The 19828-nt window shown below is 41.1% G+C and overlaps 1 protein-coding gene across 2 annotated transcripts in view; it reads right to left on the reverse strand.

Moving 5' to 3' along the window:
- Window positions 1-3682: 3682 nt before the first annotated feature.
- Window positions 3683-19828, reverse strand: part of LOC144212893 (polypeptide N-acetylgalactosaminyltransferase 10-like) — a 36052-nt gene continuing 19906 nt past the window's right edge. Inside the window, exons 6-14 of one of the 2 annotated variants that reach the window (XM_077741085.1) lie at window positions 18180-18363; window positions 15251-15368; window positions 8763-8870; window positions 8470-8691; window positions 5765-5881; window positions 5548-5697; window positions 5204-5383; window positions 4930-5068; window positions 3683-4299 (exon numbers count right to left, since the gene is read on the reverse strand). In XM_077741085.1, coding sequence (XP_077597211.1) covers window positions 5219-5383; window positions 5548-5697; window positions 5765-5881; window positions 8470-8691; window positions 8763-8870; window positions 15251-15368; window positions 18180-18363 — 1064 coding nt within the window. In that variant the 3' untranslated portion in view covers window positions 3683-4299; window positions 4930-5068; window positions 5204-5218. Of the gene's footprint in view, window positions 4300-4929; window positions 5069-5167; window positions 5384-5547; window positions 5698-5764; window positions 5882-8469; window positions 8692-8762; window positions 8871-15250; window positions 15369-18179; window positions 18364-19828 lie in introns of both variants that reach the window. The other variant, XM_077741086.1, reaches the window with a different exon arrangement.

The following is a 19828-nucleotide window of genomic DNA, read 5'->3' on the forward strand; positions in this document are numbered from 1 at the left end:
AGCAGGCGTGGGTTCAACGGGTATTGCAGCTCAGAGAAAAAAGACATAGATATCACAGAATCTCACTCAAACAGACTGAGCACAGAGAGAGAAGTTTTGGGGTTTTAGTTATCGTTTTTCTACAACTTTCTGCAGCTCATCGATTATTCTGTCACCGCGGAGGTGGCAAATCTTTGAGAAGTTTCTAGGTAGGGCATGAAAGCGATTTAAGACAGAGAAACAACATGTGTTGCAGGTCCGCTAAGGAGATAAAGAAGATTTTATTCAACATTCTAAAGCTTCCACTTTGATGGATAGCTTGACATAATGAGGGAAGTTTGTTAGTCGGAAAGAAACAGTAGTGTATTTGAATAGGTAATTTCTCCATTTTGTAGGGGGATTAGGGTTTCAAGATAGACCCTAAAAAGACACCCCTTTGTTTCTGGACTGTGTATTACTGCACCCTTAAGCAACCTTTATTGAAGCAAGGCAAAGTACAAAACAAGGTGCCCCAAAATGGCAAAAAGTTAATTGACTCACATCAACACCGATGAAAGACAGCAAAGGCTGGCAGAAAAGTGCTATTTCGGTTCGAATGAAATTCTAGCACCATTCCTTAAAAAAAAGAATTCTATTTCTCTTGGGATTGACTGTTTTACAATCGTTCATTTGTCAACAATATGCTCATTGTCAGTAGACCGGTAAGTATTACATAAACAGGCTTGGTGAGTGAACATTTAAAGAAAAGCAAAGAAGCAAAATTTCCTAATTGGCACAACTATGCCTCTGCAATTTCAGTCAGGAGATAAAAGAAATAAGTCCCCAAAAAACAACGATTAGAGACAACAGCTTCTGGTCAATATTCCCATCCGTGTCAGGTGTCATCTTCCCGGAGCCTATCTGTTTCAAAAAAAAAAAAAAAATGCAAACATCTCCCCCAAAACATCCATCACCAGTCCTTTGTGATGCTGTCACTTCCTATCTCTGCGACTGCAGGTTTCTCAAAGAAGCACACCGCCACCGCCGTCTTTTCTAATGAGTTTGATGACGAGACTCTCGCAAGGTCGTGACAATGTTATCCATTCGAACAGATGCTCTTCAACCAGGGGACGAGGATCCTGTTGGAGTTTTATTTGAATAAGAACATGGCAATGCGAGTTGGTGAAGGTTTCATAGAATTGAAATTACAACTACCATGGATGGTATGGACAATATACGTTTTTGGACTTCTTGCTAGTTGACACACAGCTACTAATGGTGGGCGTTATTTTGCTTTTCCTCAAAGGGACTAAACAATAATTTCGCAAACTTTGCATTATTTGCTACATTAAAAACAACTAATTCTAATTATTCATTCATCTTCCATACCACGGATCCTCGAAAGTGTTGCAGGGCACTGGAGCCTAACTCAGGTGACTTCAGTCGAAAGGCAGACTGGACTCTAGCCTAGTTGCCTGTCAGCCGTAGGGCAAACAGAGGGACAAACGACCATACACACTCACAATCAAACTGCCACCTGAAGGAATCGAGCCCACGCCTGCTCACACCGAAGTCAGACGAATGAACCTCTACACCTCGAGACTGCTCCTAACTTATTCTATTCCTGTCTATATTTCCAAAAAGAACAAAATCCCTAAAATTAGAACCATGACAAATATATTTTTCCCCATATTAATGTTGGATTTGTCGAGGTGAAAACTGTCAGTCTCATGCTTAAAAAAAAGAAACTACAGGTATTTCAATTTGATAAAGACAAATTGTTAATAGTGCATATTATCCAAATATAGACATTTTATGCTTTATTGAATTTAATTAACTTTTATCTTTTCATTTTTAACTAAAAATAAAAAATGTAACAATTATTTTTAATTCTTCATTTACATTGATAAATAACAAGATTTGTTTCATTTAAACAAAAAGTGGATTAAAAATGTGAAAAACCCCACCCACTTTTTTAATCTAAAAAATGTAAATTATTTAAAAAAAATACAAAATACAAGAAAATATTTTGTGGTAAGAGGCTCGAAAAGGTGAATTGGTCAATTAGTGTCTACAGCAGGGGTGGCCAACCAGTCAGAGACCAAGAGCCACATTTTTTACCGTGTTACCGCAAAGAGCCACATTTTTTACTGTGTTACCGCAAAGAGCCACATCACACAGATTTATTGTAAATGTCATACACCAGCATAGTAATGACATAAATTGACTCCTACAGTACTAACAGCACAGGCCAGTCATTATCAACAATGAACATTGTGTGCACTGTCTCACACAGACAAACTCTCAGTTCAACCAAGTCCGCAAACAAAAATATAATAATTTACAATAGCGTTTTTCTTTTACTATGCATGTTACTTAGTGGGACTTCTGTCATAAAATCAGAGCCTATTTTTGCGCAACATTCGCTCCTTGTGAGCTGTCATTTATTATGAATGGCTTTTAACTAGCGCGCACACCACGTGGGTGTACACCCCGCTCTCCTATTGGCTGCTCCCGGCTGAGCACTCTCGCCTTGGTCTGCCTCGCAGGGGGTGTGGCTTTTTCAGCCGACGCTCGATCTTTGGGATACTTTTTGTGCGCGACGACGTTCATTGTCGCTTCTGGTTCACGGGAGCTCTCCCACTCTGTTAAAAACGTTTACTCAAATGACCTTGCTCCTACTGGGAAACTTTGAGGTATTTTCATCCCAAGCATATGCGCATTGGACGAAAATACCGTATTGAACTCAAGCGAAGCGCACACGCAAATAAAAATAAAACACAAATACAAACTTTGATATGGACGTAAGAGCCGCATAAAACCGGGCAAAGAGCCGCATGCGGCTCGCGAGCCGCGGGTTGGCCACCCCTGGTCTACAGGCAGGAGGGACCGGCCTTGCTCTGCTCGTTTAGAACAAAAAGACAATTGTTACGCTATTAAAACAAATTCTCTCTTGAAAAATGGTTATATAACAAATAAAAGATTGAGTTTACACACTAAGAGAGGGTGAAGAAATTCAATCTTGTCTATTAGGATCTGACAGCCATTTCTGGCCACCATAAAAAAATTCTAGTCTCTACGTTGCATGGTTTGGACAAACGTAGTGAGAAAATCTTAACATACATACACAAGCACACACTCACACATCCATGAATCACGCTTTATAAGGATTATAGATAAGTGATCTATATACAAACAGAGAAGCTGTCAATTCATTAATTGATAAATAGTGGCAGCTTAGTTGGCAGAGGTAGCGGAAACTGCAACTACAAGGTAGTTCTCAACAAAAATGAGTTTGACAGCCCTGCATTAAGACATTACTCTCGTGAAATGATACATGTTTTTTAAAGTGCTTGTACAATGGAAAGACACACTGATAAAACATAAAAGCTGCTTGCTTGTTAAAGTACACAACATTCATCGGCACATTTCTTCTCGAGGGAAAATTTGCGTGGATTAGAGGCAGAAAGTTGGCTATATGTTAGCTTCCCTCCGGCCTGATGTAATTTTAACTTCACCCACATGCATATACACACAAGCTGTCAGTCAACTGCTTGGATTTAGTATGTGCATCTGGTCGTTCCATCTGTGTGGCGTGGGGTGCACACAAACTGTTTGTTGCCCGCTCGAGATAGTTAGCAGTAATGATTCATGATGCAAAGAAGCAGATGTCATTGAAACTGCTGTTTACACATGTACACACTGATGACACAAACGAAGATGATGAATTTCAAAAGGCATTTAAAGCTGTTATTACATCTTTACAAATCGTAATTTTACAGTCAGTCTTCTCTTCGTTTAAGCACACCTTTGTTGCATTTGCCAATATATAAACATTAACTGGTACGTCTCTTTACGAATGCTTTACCATATAAATTTTTCGGGTTACAAAACTCTTTAAGAAGCAAATTACTGTTCAAAGATGCAAAAAGCTGTCCAACGTACCAAAGATCAAGCAAATTACAAGTGCAGACTTTAATATAGCAGCGTTTAAGTGTTGCTCTTGAATGCTCTCTCTCGACTGAGCTGGTAAGATAGGTTCACTTTCCACTCATCTCACTCACAACATCCATACAGCATAGCCATTGACACCTATTTATAGTCGTCTCCGTGGATACCCATCAGCTTTTGCTGTCTTGAAAGTTTGACACAATGCGCTTACTAGGACCAACATCTTTATTGGGTACAAAATAAAAAAAATCCTATCAAGGTTATCTTTGAAGAAAAAAGTCATCCGCCTGTGCCAGTTGGCAACTCAAGGAGACACAGTATGCATCCTTTTAAATAGAGCAAATGTCTTTGGCCAGTCTTCGGGGACTGCGAGTCCCCCTCCAGGCCCGCCTGTAAGGATACATTCCTGTCATTTTGTGGGGAAATATGAACAGCATGCACTTCTTAAAAATGTTATGCTAATGTTACATTTGACTGGTTTCCTTAAAATGGTTCCCATTGTTTTATTTTATATTATTTGTTTAATCTTAAATGTTTTTTGTTCGCATTTTCCATTCCCCAAAGGAGAGACACAACCACTATTTTAACAAGTGTTGTAGTTTTACTCAGCAAGAGTCGAATCAATGATGTCCGTATTGGAACCAACCTAATATTTTTTTTTCTTGAAAAGGGTGGGATTAGGGATGGTGTTTCATTAATGTAGTGAATTGTAAATCACTCATCTGAGATGGAGCCAATTATTTGAAAACAAGCAGATGAGTCATCCATCAATGGAGATACGTGTTTATTTGAAACTGGCGTTAAACTGTCTTTAGATAACTTTCGATGTCTTTAGATGACTCACCCGCTGACAAATGGAAGTGAGGCAGCCAGGCGACAAGAGAACAGTTATTTGAGGAAATGCGCTATAGACTTGAAAGTGCCAAACTCTCTAATAGGCTTGAAGCATAAAAACTGCTGAATTCACAAATCTTTTAAATGACTCACGGGAACAAGGACGTGTCAAGAGTAAATACGTACCCTCTTTCTGGTCTCAAGTGCTTGTGGTGTGATTGGATTCTGGACATGGTCATTGCCTGTCGGACCCATCAGCCCCCTCAAGATGCCTTTTCCCAGAATGTTTGTCAAGCAGCTCGTAATAGGCCTCTTTTTTTACCATCTGTGCAAAATCGAGGCAGGATCAGTGGGTAGCCTTAACAATTTCCTGAAGCGTGTGCATGCCATTTTGTATTAGATAGGTCCGGAATTCCCTCCTCACCCCTATGAACGGAGATGCACTGTTATTTTAACACACCGTGCGCTGGTGATGTCAATCTGTGCCCTGGTTGAAATGCTCCAGCACGGTGGAGTTGGTCCTCTCAAAGATCCACTGCTGACTAAGCGATGTTGCGTCACAAGTGTTCATGAAGACACGGCGCTCAGAGCTGCTGCTGTCCATGCAGCTGTTGCTCACTGGGTGGTACAGGCTCTTGTCCTTAAAAAAGAGATAGTGCTCCTTTACTCTTTGTTCTCCTTAGTGAGACAATTAAGCGCTTTAATAGAAGTACTAAGGTGGAAAATTGCATTGATGAGAGAAAGTCTACTCCTACACGGATCTGAAAAAAAGGATGCTTCCAAGGCATTTCATAGTATGCGTACCTTACGGTAGCGCCACAGTTGGTTACCCTTCATGCCGTGACAGTCGTACAAAGTGACAGGGCTACTGTGGGATACGGCATCAAGGCAAACTTTCCTGGTGTGGACCGGGTTGCCCACACGGATGTCCTCTCGCCAACCTAGCGTCAACACCTGGAAGGCAAATGTTGAGTGAGCGTCATAAGATTTTAGTTAACCTGGATTGGCTTGAGCGGCTCACCTGGCCGTGACTCCAGGCCACTTCGCCACGACTTTTAGCACAACTCTCGAGGCGGACGAGGCTGCCCGACACAAAGTGTTTGACCTCCATGCACATGCCGTTGCCTGCGTTGCGGATCTGTGGAGGATTTGGAGAGGCAGTTGGGAATGGGGCAAAACAGGAAGGCAACAAGCACTTCAAATGCAAGCTAAATGTTGGCTTCTCAAAATTCTCTTGGGAATAATGGAACGTGCATGTTATGGCTTTTCCGTCGACCATGCGACTTATGTAGGGGAGGCTCAATTGCATATATTTGCATGGGAGTAGAGTCCGAGTCACTCGATTTTGTTCAAATGTGGATTTTTTCCCAATTTGAACAAAGCTATTCAACATTATAGCCACAAAAGGGGGTTATTACTGAAAAGCACACTCCCCCAAAATTGTATGCAAATCAGTTGTGCAGCCTAAAATAACATTGTGAACAAATGACGTTTAAATATTTGTTTTTTTACAAAAACAGTAATCTCTCAAATATTGAGGATAATGTGGACTGGATATGGCTGCGATAATGAAAAGAAATCCGTTAGTATCCATTAGCAAAGTTGTCTAGTTTGATCTATGGCTTCAGTCCATTTTCCAAGCGTTCACACCCACATTGTGTTGTCATTCACGCCAGGCATTTCCTCTGTATATCTTTGATATGCTGTTTCTTTAAATATTGAGTGTTTTTGAGGGTTAAAAGTGCTGCAAGCACACTGATGTCAAATGCCTTGCCACTCAATTTCCTTCTCGGCAGTTTATATTATTTGGTGCGTCATTCTTCTTCCACGATGACATCTTCTGCGCTGAGTGCCACCGATTTCAGCGCTGAAGACTTCCGCCATTTTTCACCGTCATTTTTCATCTCCTGTTTTCCGCTTCGAGTATCAGTGCAGATTTGGACATTTTTATAAAGACATTTTATGACCTTTTTTTTTCATACTTAAGATAAAAAAACTCAAGCTGCAAAGTGGTGAAGGATCACAGTAAACCTATATTAAAAATAGTCTAATGTGATAAATTGAGCTCTCTTGATTGTGATTGTCTTGAATTTTACGCTTTCTTTGTTTTGCTAAATTTATTTTACATATGAAAATTGTATGAAATTCACTGTAAGTGTATTTTTTGACCAGTCTAGTTACCGCATTTTCACGACTATAAAGCGCACTTAAAAGTCTTAAATTTTCTCCAAAATAGACAGGGCGCCCTTTAATTGAGTGCGCTTTATATATGGACCAATACTTAAATTTCAATCACGATAAAATAAAATAAATCAGTCGATAGGGTACACCATCCTCAACAGCTCTCACAACTACGACAAGCAGACCACGACTTCACTATTTTCCCCGTAGAAAAAGTACTGCGCAGTGACTGCTGGGATTTATAGTTCTTTGGTCAATACACCCAGTATGACGGCGAGCACACTAATTTGGTGCTGGCCGTCATTCCGGCTGGATACTGGCGCTAGATGTTGGCGTGGACATCGACGTCAACACAGCTTTAAGAAGGATGGCAGGCAGTGCAAAGCTAGTTACGCTAGCTACTAGCTAGCTACTATTTGCGAATGCATTGGGGCCTGGACATTGACGTCAACACAGCTTTAAGAAGGGTGGCAGGCAGCGCTTGGCTAGTTACGCTAGCTACTATTTGCGAATGGATTGTGGCCGCCTGGACGAACGTATAAAACTCAGAGTTTTCGATGACACATTTGAACAATTGTTCAATTCGGACACAGAAAATGAGGAATTTTATGGATTTGTGGGTGATGATCACGTGAATACATTGTAAAATGGCTAAATAAAGTACAACCGGACTCAGTTTTGCTTCTGTTGCATTTTTAAAACGTGTTTTTGGCGTGTGGGTGTAGCGTGTATGTTTAATCTGGTGTTTGTTTTGCCGTGCCTGGCTCTCTCTTTAAAGTTGGTGCATCCTGTGTGTGTCAAATACAGAAATAGCATTCGTTACTGACACTGTGCCTTTAAATGCGATGCGCCATATAGTCGTGAAAATACGGTAAACTGCATTGGGTGTCTAGCGCCGTCAAAGGCAGCCATTGAGTTAATACTGAAAAATAACCACAATTTTAAAACCAGGTCATTGTTAGGCGATTCCGATCTTTTGGAAATTATGCGATGTTGTGATCAGGCCCGATTTTCAATCACATGATTTGGCACAGGACATCACTAAACCAATAGTAACATGTATTCTACTGATTGCAATTTCCTGATTTGTCGCAAAGCTTGAAACCCACTCGTGGCAGTTTTAACAATCAAGAAGCTACGCGTCATGACTGATGGAACCACAGAACTGTCATTATTCAGGCTCAGCATATATGAGGGTTCAGTCGAATATATCAGAAATCCTACCAACTTAAAGTACGTAGTTGTTAGCTAGATTCTGCAGAAATGGCCGAATCAACACCTTTTAGACTTATTTCCACCTCCTCCCTTCGTCACAGCACAGGCACAGAGAGCTAGTTTGACTGCCAGCGCTGCAATAGAGTTCCTGACCCTACATCCCTAACCACATCCTTCAATTTTGTTGTCATGTTTTATTCCATTGCTCATTTGATTTGGTGTTTTTTTTCCAATTGACCACTGTGGCTAGACCCCCCAAACCCCACTCTCAACAAAATTGGGCCAATGAAGATTCTCATGCTTGCTCTAAAGACAATTTTAGATTAATACCTTGCCCCAGGCGGCGGCAGGGGGCTCCACGGGTGGATAATGCTGAGGTAGATCCCAGGCCACCTCGTTCATGAACCACTTGAAGTTTTTGCATGCGAGGCGGGTTCTTAGCTCCTTTTGCGCTGTCATGTCGCCTGCCGACAGGTGACGGTATTCAGGCCTTCGTCGGAAAACATACTCGGCATACTCGTCCATCCACACCTCGGCCACGCGCTTCAGGTTCTGGGAGCGCGTGATGGGGACGGTTAACTGGTAGTAGTACATTGAAATGTGTAAGTGGTGAGATGCATTACCTTGGCTAAGCTGAGTCCACCGGGGACCTTGTAAGGGACATATTTCCGGTAAATGTGTCCCACCCGGGAGCATGGGATGTCCTCCATGCGACCGCCACACATCCATAACTAATGAGAGAGACGAATGCAAGATTGCTTAGAGAAGATTTGGTTATTTCGAACCTTAGGATTTAGGAAAGGTTATGCTTATAAATGAGAACTTCAAGCCAATTGGAGAAATGTAAATGAGATTTTCCAAACAGAGGCAAAGGTTATAGTTTTGATAAGAGAATGGGGAGGCAAGTGATCATTTAAAGCCCGGTGTTAAATTTGGGTTTCAAGAGTTGGTTCCAAGCCAAAGTTAGAAATTGTGTTGTTTTTAGTTTTTATTAGGAATATTTAAAATTAAAAATGTTCAGCCTGTGTTAAGATTTCAATTTAAATGCATTCATTCATCTTCTGTACTGCTTAACCTCACAAGGGCTGCAGGGGGTGCTGGAGCCTATCCCAGCTGACATCACCAGCACCAGGCGGGGAGACCCTAAAATGGTGCCCTGCCAATCGCAGGGCATAAGAAGATGGACAACTATTCACACTCGCACACAAACCTAGAGGCAATTAAGAGTGTTCAACCAGCCGACAGGCATATTTTTTGGGATGCTTTTTTGGGGGCTTGAGTTGTTAGCATGTTGGGCTCAAAGCTCTGGGCTCCTGGGTGCAAATCCAGGTCGGTCCACCTGTGTGGAGCTTGCGTGCTCTCCTTGGGCCTGCGTGGGTTTCCTCTGGTTACTCTGGTTTCCTTCCACATTCCAAAAACATGCATGGTAGGCTGATTGGATACTCTAAATTGCCCCTAGGTATGGGTGTAAGTGTGCATGATTGTCCGCCTCCTTGTAACATGCGATCGGCTGGCCACCGGTTCAAGGTGTACCCCGCCTCCGCCAGTCAGCTGGGAAAGTCTACAGCACACCCCCACGACCTTAATGAGGATGACGCGGTTCAGAAATGAATGAATAAATGGGAGGAAACGGGAGTACCTGGAGAAAACCCACGCAAGTCTGGGAAGAACATGCAAACTCCACATAGTGAGGACCGACAGGCTAACCACTTGGCCACGGGCGCGCTGATTTCAACGTTCAGTTAAAAAAATAATAACAATGTTTGGTTAAGGAAATATTAAAGGGATTAAGGTTAGAAAGGAGAGTTTTAGGTTTTTAGTTTCAAAATAAGATGTTTGTAATTTTGATATGAAGTCTGGTATAAAATTTCAAGTTAGGATTTAACCCTTTCGGGGACAAGGGTCACTATAGTGGACATTAAGAAGCTGTCATTAGTTTAGCTCATTCAGTCCCAGCCCAGGCACCAGAGTATCTGTTGTGGTAGTGAGTCAAAGAGGGAAATTGACAATATAAATGATAAAAAAGAAGTCACAAATTCTGCAGGAAAGGGCTCAGTCTGGGTTTACCTAATCAAGATTTGTGTTTAAAGAAGTTGAATTTCAAAAAAAAAATGTTTGATTTCAAAGAAACAGGTTTCTGAGTTTGGGTTTCGTATCACAGTTTCAGGCCAGAATGTAAATGCATTTCAACATGAGCAGCAGAGGCACGGTTGTGTTAGAATTAGCGATGCACTGTAATACACAGACACGTGCAAGCACACACCCACTTGCATATAACCATGAATAAATGATGTGGCTTCAAGATAAACTCCGGGCTCAGAAACCAGACTACGTTCCATATCTCTGGTTGCGAGCGTGAATAAATAAAAAACAAAGAGCAATCTGAGAAGTCCAATCACGTATTGTGAATTACAATCATGAGAACAATTATAACAACATTAATAGCACAGCAACTAGTCAGAGTACAAAGCAGAATGTACTCCTGGCAGCTAAAAATGCTGACTTTTACTTGGTGACAAACAAAGAAGATGAAAACCCAGTCTACAATGCTGTGCAACGTTTCTCCGCAGTGAAAGCGGGAGTTTCTTTAGGTTGTCCCCAAGACAAAACTAACAAAAGAAAGCCTCATGGGAAGTTTCACCTCAACTTATGAATGACTCATCTTGTAAGTTTTTTGAAATATATACAGTGTTCCCTCGCTAATCGCGGTTAATGGGGACCGGGACCACCTGCGATAAGTGCATTTCCGCGAAGTAGGGATTCCCCTTCCAAAATGCTTAATTTGAATTTAATTCCAATTTTTTTTTTATTATTTCTTTTACCCCCCAGTATACAGTACACCATATAGAATATGGGTAGAGAGTGAAATTCATGTTATAACAAAAAAAATGTAAAATATGTTGTTTCAATGTAATATTTGTATTTTTTTTTCCCCAAAAAATCCGCGAAGCTCTGAGTCCGCGATAGCTGAACCGCGAAGTAGCGGGGGAACACTGTAGAGAGTCTAGTGTCGCGAACAAAAAGTTAGGTTGTTTTAAATTCAGAGTTTCTACCCCTTTTCAGGCTGTGAAGCAGAATTATGGTTTTAAAATAGGTCTCAGGAGTGTTTTCATTTCATTTGATAGATTTGAGGATAATTTAAATGAGGTTTGGGATTTGAGTTTCAGTTTGAAAAATTAGTCTCAAAGCTAAATAATTACTAAAAAATGGTCAGTGCACTTAAAGGAGGGGTCAATTTACCCACTGACAATTAGCGGATAGACACTATTATTAGTGGCTTACTGGAAGACTATCAGACAGGTTTTGAGTGCCGCCATTATCTGGTGGTGTGAGCGTGTAGGGCTTGCCGTTCCCAATGTTTTTAAAGCCGGCGAGTGTGTCTCAGGGTTTGTGGGGATTAGCGCCAGAGCCCCCTAATCTCCTCACCTCAGGAGAACACTACCGAGAAGCCTATCAGCTAATAGGGATCTCCCTAAAAATTGCAAACCAAATTGAATATCGTGGCGCTAAGTAGACAAAAGTGCTAAATAGCAGGCACTAGCGAAGTGTTAGCGCTTGATCAAATTGGCATCGGCAGGCATATGGAAGAACTCAAAAGAGCTTTAAGCAAAATTGTCGTTATTTTGTCCCACTAGAGCATGATAATTGCCGAGGTTCAGGCGGAGAGCCGGGGGGCCAATAGCAGGAGAACAAAAAAAAACCAAACAATAACTGTTGCGAAAACTTAGGGTTGTATAATAACTAAGGGGACAACCAGAAGCTTTTAAAAAATGTCAATCTACAAACAAACATTTTACATATGAATAAAAAAGTAAAGCAAATTACAATTGAGCAAATGAAACGTGTTGGGAAAACAGGAAAAAGACTAGGTGTGTACATGTTTCCAGACAGACAGCATTCACAGAGACAATGGAAAATACCATATTTTCTCACATATACCCTCTACGTATAAGCCATACCCTTTGATTGGCCTTAAAATCAAAAATCTTTGCACTTTGTGCTTTTGCTTTGTTATTCTGCGGCCTTTGCGACTGTACTGTCTAACTTATATGTATTCCTTTTCCTGTATCTGCATTCTCAACCTCTTGCTATTGTCACAATGAAATTTATGCGGGATGAATACATTCATCCAATCCAATCCAATCAGAAACCTCACGGACACTGTCACTGTTAATAAACGTATGTTTTTTTCCTAACCAAAAACCCTGGATGACCAGTGAGACACAGGCACTCATCAAATGCCGTACCACCGCCTTCAGTTCAGGGGACAAGGTACAATACAGCGCTGTCAGAGCAGACCTGAGGAGAGGCATTAAAAAGGCCATGGCAGCATATACAAGGAAAATTGAGGAGTACTTCACAGAATATGAACCAAAGAAAATGTGGCAGGGAATATGGCACATTACCAATTACAACATATAATGTGTCTGTTAACGCATATGCCTCACTAGCAGAGGAACGGAACCATTTTGTTAGGGCTATTCCCAACATCAAAATAATCTTTAAACAGAGAAGGCATGAAGCACTAAAAATAGTTTTAAACTCCATCGGCCGATCAAGAGTGGAAGATGGCAGGCCGCTTCCCAAAATGGCCGCTGCTCGCTTGCTTCTTTGTCCTCTTGTCTCGCCCCCACCCTTCCGAAGAAGGGAGGGAGTAGACGGACAGAGCACACCTCCATCTGGTAGCTCTGCCCAGAGCACACCTCCATCTGGTAGCTCTGCCCATGCCAAATTCAATACTCTTGAGGGCTGAGAAGGATTTTATTGAAGGTAGGCGGAGAAAAACTTTAGGCGGGAATACATGAACAAAGAAATGGGCGGTGATATAGTAGATGACGCATCTTTTAACTCTTCGGTGTTATTGCTGTAAAATTCAGCAAGGCAGCGTCAGTGTAAAATTCTATTATAGTTGCCAAAAGGATTAAAGAATACAAGAGAAAAGCATTCCATATTTCACATGTTTCATTGCCCGCTTTGAGACTGATAAATCAGAACAAGTCTCAACACATCCACCACCACCCTGCAGCAGTACACTGAAGCTTCAGAGACATGAAGTGAGACAGGTACTGCGGACGGTGAACACGAAGAAGGCTGCTGGGCCTGACGGAGTACCTGGGAAGGTGCTCAAAGCCTCTGCTGACCAGCAGACTGGTGTTTTCACAATGATTTTCAATTGTTCCCTGCAACAATCCATCATCCTATCCTACCTGAAATCTGCCACCATTACCCTTGTACCTAAAAAGCCAACCATTGACAGCCTGAATGATTATAGGCCTGTTGCACTTACCCCTGTGATCATGAAGTGCTTTGAAAAGTTGGTCGCCCGCCACATCATCCTCAGTTGACCCTCACCAGTTTGCTTATATAAGAAAATATGTCCAAAGAGGACGCCATCGCCGAAGCTCCACATGCAGCACTGAGCCACCTGGAGCACCATGGGAACTACACAAAGATGCTTTTCATTGACTATAGCTTAGCTTTCAACACTATAATACCAGACATTCTGGCTGACAAACTCTCCCACCTTGGACTATCCTCTTCCTTCTGCTGCTGGATTAAGAACTTCTTAACCAACCGCCCACAAACTGTTAGACTTGGTCCCCACCTCTCTTCCTCCCTTACACTGAACACTTGTTCCCTTCCTGGGTGTGCAATGAATCCTCCCTTCTGTACTCCCTGTACACATACGACTGTACATCGACCCACCAGTCTAACTCCATCATCAAATTTGCAGATGACACCACGGTGGTTGGACTCATCTCAGGGGGGATGAGTCTGCCTACAGAGATCAGGTCAACAAACTGTTTTTGAGGTGTTTGGTGAACAATCTCACACTGAACACCACGAAAATAAAGAAATAATTCTGGACTTTTCCAAACGCAGCACAGATCTGGCCCCACTCCTCATAAATTGAGTATGCGTAGACAGGGTTCAGTCCATAAAATTCCTGAGGGAACAACTTGGACACCAAGCTTCTGGTAACCTTCTATAGAGCCACAGTGGAGAGCATCCTGGCATAGTGCATTACAGTGTGGTACGCTGGAAGCACGGCCGCAGACAGAAAGGCCATGCAGAGTGAACAACACCGCCCAGAAGCTCATCGGCTGCTCTCTGCCCTCACTGGAAGGCATTGTCAGCCCTCACTACCTCAGCATAGTCAGGGACCAGTGCCACCCAGGTCATAACCTGTTCCAGCTGCTCCCCTCTGGCAGACGCTACAGGTCTCACAAAGCACGGACAAATAGACTTAAGGACAGTTTTTTTTCCCCACAGCCATCGGGACTCTGAACTTGCATTAGCACGACACACAATCTCTTCTGTGCAATAACTTCGGGTTGTGCAATAACAATGTGCAATATCTTGGACTGTGCAATATTTTAGATTTTACTTTAACAGGATGTGACTGTTTATGTTTTTATATTACATATTTATGTTCTTGTACTGGGAATACACACTTTGTGGAGTAGCACCAACAATTTTGTTATATGCAGCTGTATTATGACAAAAGCTTTTGATTTGATTTGGACAAGTGAGTGAGTATTTTAATGCAAGATATGGTTGATTTTTCTCACACATTTCATTCATATATGTAAAAATACATTTTGTTTAGAGTTTTAACTGTTTATCTTTTCTCTATTTTGAATTAAATGACCGCATCAGCGGCATTGTCTTGCGTTATGGCATTTCGTCTTTGTTCTTTTCAGTTTCGTGCATGTCAAGTATAATTTATGCGCATATAAGCAGTACCCTGGATTCAGTCATATTTTTTTTTACGACAAATACGGCTTATATGCGTGAAAATACATAGGTGCGTGATGGGAGAGCCAGCTGATTGGTCAAACATATAAGGAGCAGGCAACAAAACCTCCGGGACAAAAAACAACATTGCCAAAGACAAAAATGTGATACATTAAGGAACCATACCAAAGGCACTTAGGCATAGACCATGACAATATTAAATCATTTCACCAAGTAAAGTTGCATTTCTAAAACACAGGCTTTGACGACAGTCACAAGCTGTTTTTATGTTTAAAATTCCAAGCTTCGGTTTCTGTTTACAACTCTCAAATTGGAGCAGTCAAGGCAATGCTCTGGTGGAGTTGTTTTTTACCTTAAAGGAGATCTCGTACTGCTCTCCTCCCCAAATCTCCAAACCTGGATCGTAACCTCCCAGTTCCCAGAACCACTTCTTATTCACGGCAAACAGCCCACCTGCCATCACGGGAGATCTAAAACACAAACACGTACAACACAAACATTTACATTCACAAACCTCAACATGCACATGGAAGCATCCAAATAAACATGCACACACAACCACAGTGTGGACTTATGTCCCTTCAGTGTGTTTAACATATACAAAAGAAGCCGCAAGATCTTAAATTGGTGGTTAAGGGTAAGAGTTTGTTTTTGTGTGAGGATGAGGCAGACATAAAGGGGCTTTAAACACAGAAGTAGGCAATTAACCCTCCAGTTTTTGTGGATCATAACACTCATTATTTATTTGGAGCTTTCACACTATTGTTTCTGTGCCATATTTAACCTGAGACACAGAAAACAGTCAATCAGCTTCACCCCCAAATTCCCTTCAATGTCTTCTCACCAGTAACGAAAACTCCAGTCGCATGTCTGACTGGTTAGGGTTAGAGTTAAGTTTAGAGTTAGGGTTAAATATCTAAGTACATTTGACAACCCTAACCCTATTGGTGACCAAAAGACCAAAATAGCGGCGACCAAAAGAACTGCGACCTAAAGACCAGCGACCAAACGTTCGAGCAACCTGATTTACACAGGCATCTTGCTTAAGACCCTGCAGAAGGCAGCGGTTGCCTTACCATTTACACTTTGTAGATATATTGTACCTCATGAACAATATTCTTTTTCTGCACAGAACAAATTTTGGTTCCAACCCAGGATTTTGGTTTCAAACTTGTATTTGAGTTTTAAGCAACAGTTAATTGGATTAAATCTATATGTTGTCTATTTTTCTGGTTAAAATACAATCAGATTGATTTTTAGTCTTTTGGACTTTCAGGCATTTACTTTTAGGAATGTACAAGGATAACCCTTCAATACCATTCAAAGTCATTTGGTAATGTCAACATGAATAGCCAATCAGGACTTAGGATATGAATCCAAGCTTGACATTTATCACTTGCATAATTACTAACAGCGGTAATAGAAAATGTTGGATAATATTACTTTTGGAGTTTCAAATGATGGAGAAAAACTTTTTTGGATTGTATTTGTATCTTAATATAGTATTCCCGCGAATATAATGTAGAATGTAGACCAGACATGGTTAAGGCTAATAATGGAAAATTTGCGAAGTAAGGTCACTTCTTTTAAAAGAAATACCGCAGTTACTTGCATATAAGCCGCTTTTGTCGGACAAAAAAAGATGACTAAATTGAGGGCACAGCAGGACACAAAAACTGTGACATCACGACAAAATGACGTCATGACGCAAGCGAATGCGGCCGATACTTTCATTTATTTCAAAATAGGGAAAAAATGAACACATAAAATGCTAAACAACATTTATTATGACGTCTGAATGAAATTCAAGAAAAAAAATGTACATGTATTGAATGAAACGTGAAAAAAACTTGCGTTCCCGTCACCGCTCGCTTGGGTCACAGCCATCTCACCAAGGTCGCGGGCAGCCATCTTACGTAGGAGGCTGCCATCTAAACCTAGTTAAACACGCTTCGACTGGCTAGACGCGAGTAGCCTTGATTTTTAAAACAAACCAAAGTCCACCTTATTTTTTTCCATTGTATTTGTTGTTTGAAAGTAACAAATATTGGAATAATATGAATCATCAAAAAAATGAGATATTTTGACATGAGAACCAATATGGCTGCTACAACATTTTAAACTTCTTATTAGGAAATTTGTCATTTCTGTAATTAGAAAGCATCAGGTTCTCATCAAGAGAAACTTTTTTATCAAATTGAAAAATTTGATATTTTGCAATTTACATAGACAAGATTATTAACTCCCTTATGATATTAACCCTAAAATGTGCTTTTGATTTATACAGTATCTCAGAATTATACAGAAATAACACGCGATGATTTTTCTTAAGATTTTCAAAATTTGTACTCCTATTAAAACCATGAATATGGAGGTGAAAAAGGAAAATCATTCCCCTGTGGGGTGAGTGGTTAGTGCATCGGCCTCAAAGTTCTGGGGTCCTGGGTTCAAGTCCAGGTCGGTCCATCTGTGTGGAGTTTGCATGTTCTCCTCTGCGTGGGTTTCCTCCCACATTCCAAAAACATGCATGGTAGGCTGATTGGACACTCAAAATTGCCCTTTGTATGGGTGTGAGTGTGCATGGCCTATGATCAGCTGGCCACCGATTCAGGGTGTTCCCCGCCTCTGGCCCGGAGACAGCTGGGATTGGCTCCAGCACCCCCATGACCTTAATAAGAATAAAGCGGTTCAGAAAATGAGATAAAAAAATTGGGAATCAGGGAGGCGGCTTCTACGCAAGAAATTGGAAAATTCAAAAGTGTCATGGCAAATTTTAGGGTGTGGGTTATACACGCGCCCGGGTGGCCTAAATGCGAGAAAATTTGGTAATTATTATTATTTATTTTACCTCAGAGTCCTAGTAGCAAGAGTGGCTTTTGCATGAGTTTCGGCTTGGATTTTCCCATTTTTTAACTTAAAAAAATAATAATAATACAAACAAAAATTAGTAGAAGAAAAAAAATCGCAAAGTAGTGAATTTGCGATAAGTGAAGTCACGATAATCGAGGGATCACTGTACTAACAGTGCCTTCGCTGTACGTCACCACCCTTCCCCCAGAGGTTCCATCTTTGTGTCACGACAGAAAAAGAAGCGTTCTTATCAGAGTGACCTTGTCGTATTGTCAGCTGGTGCCTAGCCTTTGTGCCGAGACCAAAGCTGTCAAAACTGTCTGCTTCTCAGTCCTAGATAATCATTTAAAAAAGAAGTAAAGCCCCAAAAGGTGATGGTGGACAGAGTTTGGGGATTCAACGTTATACGAAGACCCCTTTATGTCACTCACTCAAAGGGTTCGGTGGGGTCGTCCTTCAGCAGCTGTGCTGGGATGGGGATGCGCTTGTAGTACATTTCCCAATCAAAGGCCCCGCGCATGGCATCGCCTGCCTGCGTGTCGTAGCCAAAGTTGTCGTGGTCGATCACATCGATCATTGGGCACACCACCGTCTTCCAATTCTGTGAGATTCGGTCTGAGAAAACAGTGATTTTTTCAATTTGTGTTGGCTTTGTTGCCCTTCAATTTTAAATTTTACAGTATTTTATTACTTTTATATGATAAAAATATTTAAAATCTAGTGTCTTGCTGTGTATGTTAGCAAAAAGATAGCAGATATACATTTTAAGGCATTTAAATAGTCATATTTCTCTTAAATTGTGTTAGGGATTGGTTTTGTTGTGTTTTTTTCCCCTCTGAGACCTGTCCCTGTGAGCGTTCCTTGAGGTCACCGTGACCGGACGTTTGGTCGCCGGTCTTTTGGTCACCGGTCTTTTGGTCGCTGGTCAAATGGTGACAGAGAGTTTACTGTTGAAACCAACTCTCAAAATTATATTCATGAGAAAGAGTTTAATATCAAAGAGAGTTTAATATCTAAGAGAGTTTAATATCTAAGAGAGTTTAATATCTAAGAGAGTTTAATATCTAAGAGAGTTTAATATCTAAGAGAGTTTAATATCTAAGAGAGTTTAATATCTAAGAGAGTTTAATATCTAAGAGAGTTTAATATCTAAGAGAGTTTAATATCTAAGAGTTTAATATCTCAGCAGTTTAATATCTAAGTACTGTGTAATATCTAAGTACCATTTAATATCTAAGTACTGTTTAATATCTAAGGACTGTTTAATATCTAAGTACTCTTTAATATCTAAGTACTGTTTAATATCTAAGTACTGTTTAATATCTAAGTACTGTTTAATATCAAAGTACTGTTTAATATCTAAGAACTGTTTAATATCTAAGTACTGTTTAATATCGAAGTACTGTTTAATATCAAAGAACTGTTGAAACCAGCTCTGAAAATGAGAGTAATATCTAAATATCTACTTCAACAGTACTTAGATATTATACTCTCTATCTTAGATATTAAACTCTCTATCTTAGATATTAAACTCTCTATCTTAGATATTAAACTCTCTTTCATGAATATAATTTTGAGAGCTGGGTTCAACAGTAAACTCTGTCACCATATGACCGGCAACCAAAAGACCGGCGACCAAACGTCCGAGCACCGAGGTCACCTGTTGTTTCCCATGACCGGACGTTTAGTCGCCGGTCTTTTGGTCGCCGGTCTTTTGGTCGCCGGTCTTTTGGTCGCCGCTCTTTTGGTTGTCGGTCTTTTGGGTGTGGGTCTTTTGGTCGCCAGTCTTTTGGTCGCCGGTCTTTTGGTCGCCGGTCTTTTGGTTGCCAGTCTTTTGGCCGCCGTTAGGGTTAGGGTTTAATACCGAAGTGCATTTGACAACCATAACCCTAACAGCGACTAACGAGGACCAAAAAAGCAGCGAGCAAAAGACCGTCGACCAAAAGACCGGCGACCAAACGTCCGAGCACCGTTTCCCCGCCCGTGGTGTATCGTCTGCGTTTGCCATGGACATGTCCAAGCATCATCATGCCCCTCATGTTTTCCCCTAATAAGTTTAGGTCAGTTACTTTGTTACTTT

Source organism: Stigmatopora nigra, chromosome 19 (genome assembly GCF_051989575.1).
Source record: "Stigmatopora nigra isolate UIUO_SnigA chromosome 19, RoL_Snig_1.1, whole genome shotgun sequence".
Taxonomy (NCBI): domain Eukaryota; kingdom Metazoa; phylum Chordata; class Actinopteri; order Syngnathiformes; family Syngnathidae; genus Stigmatopora; species Stigmatopora nigra.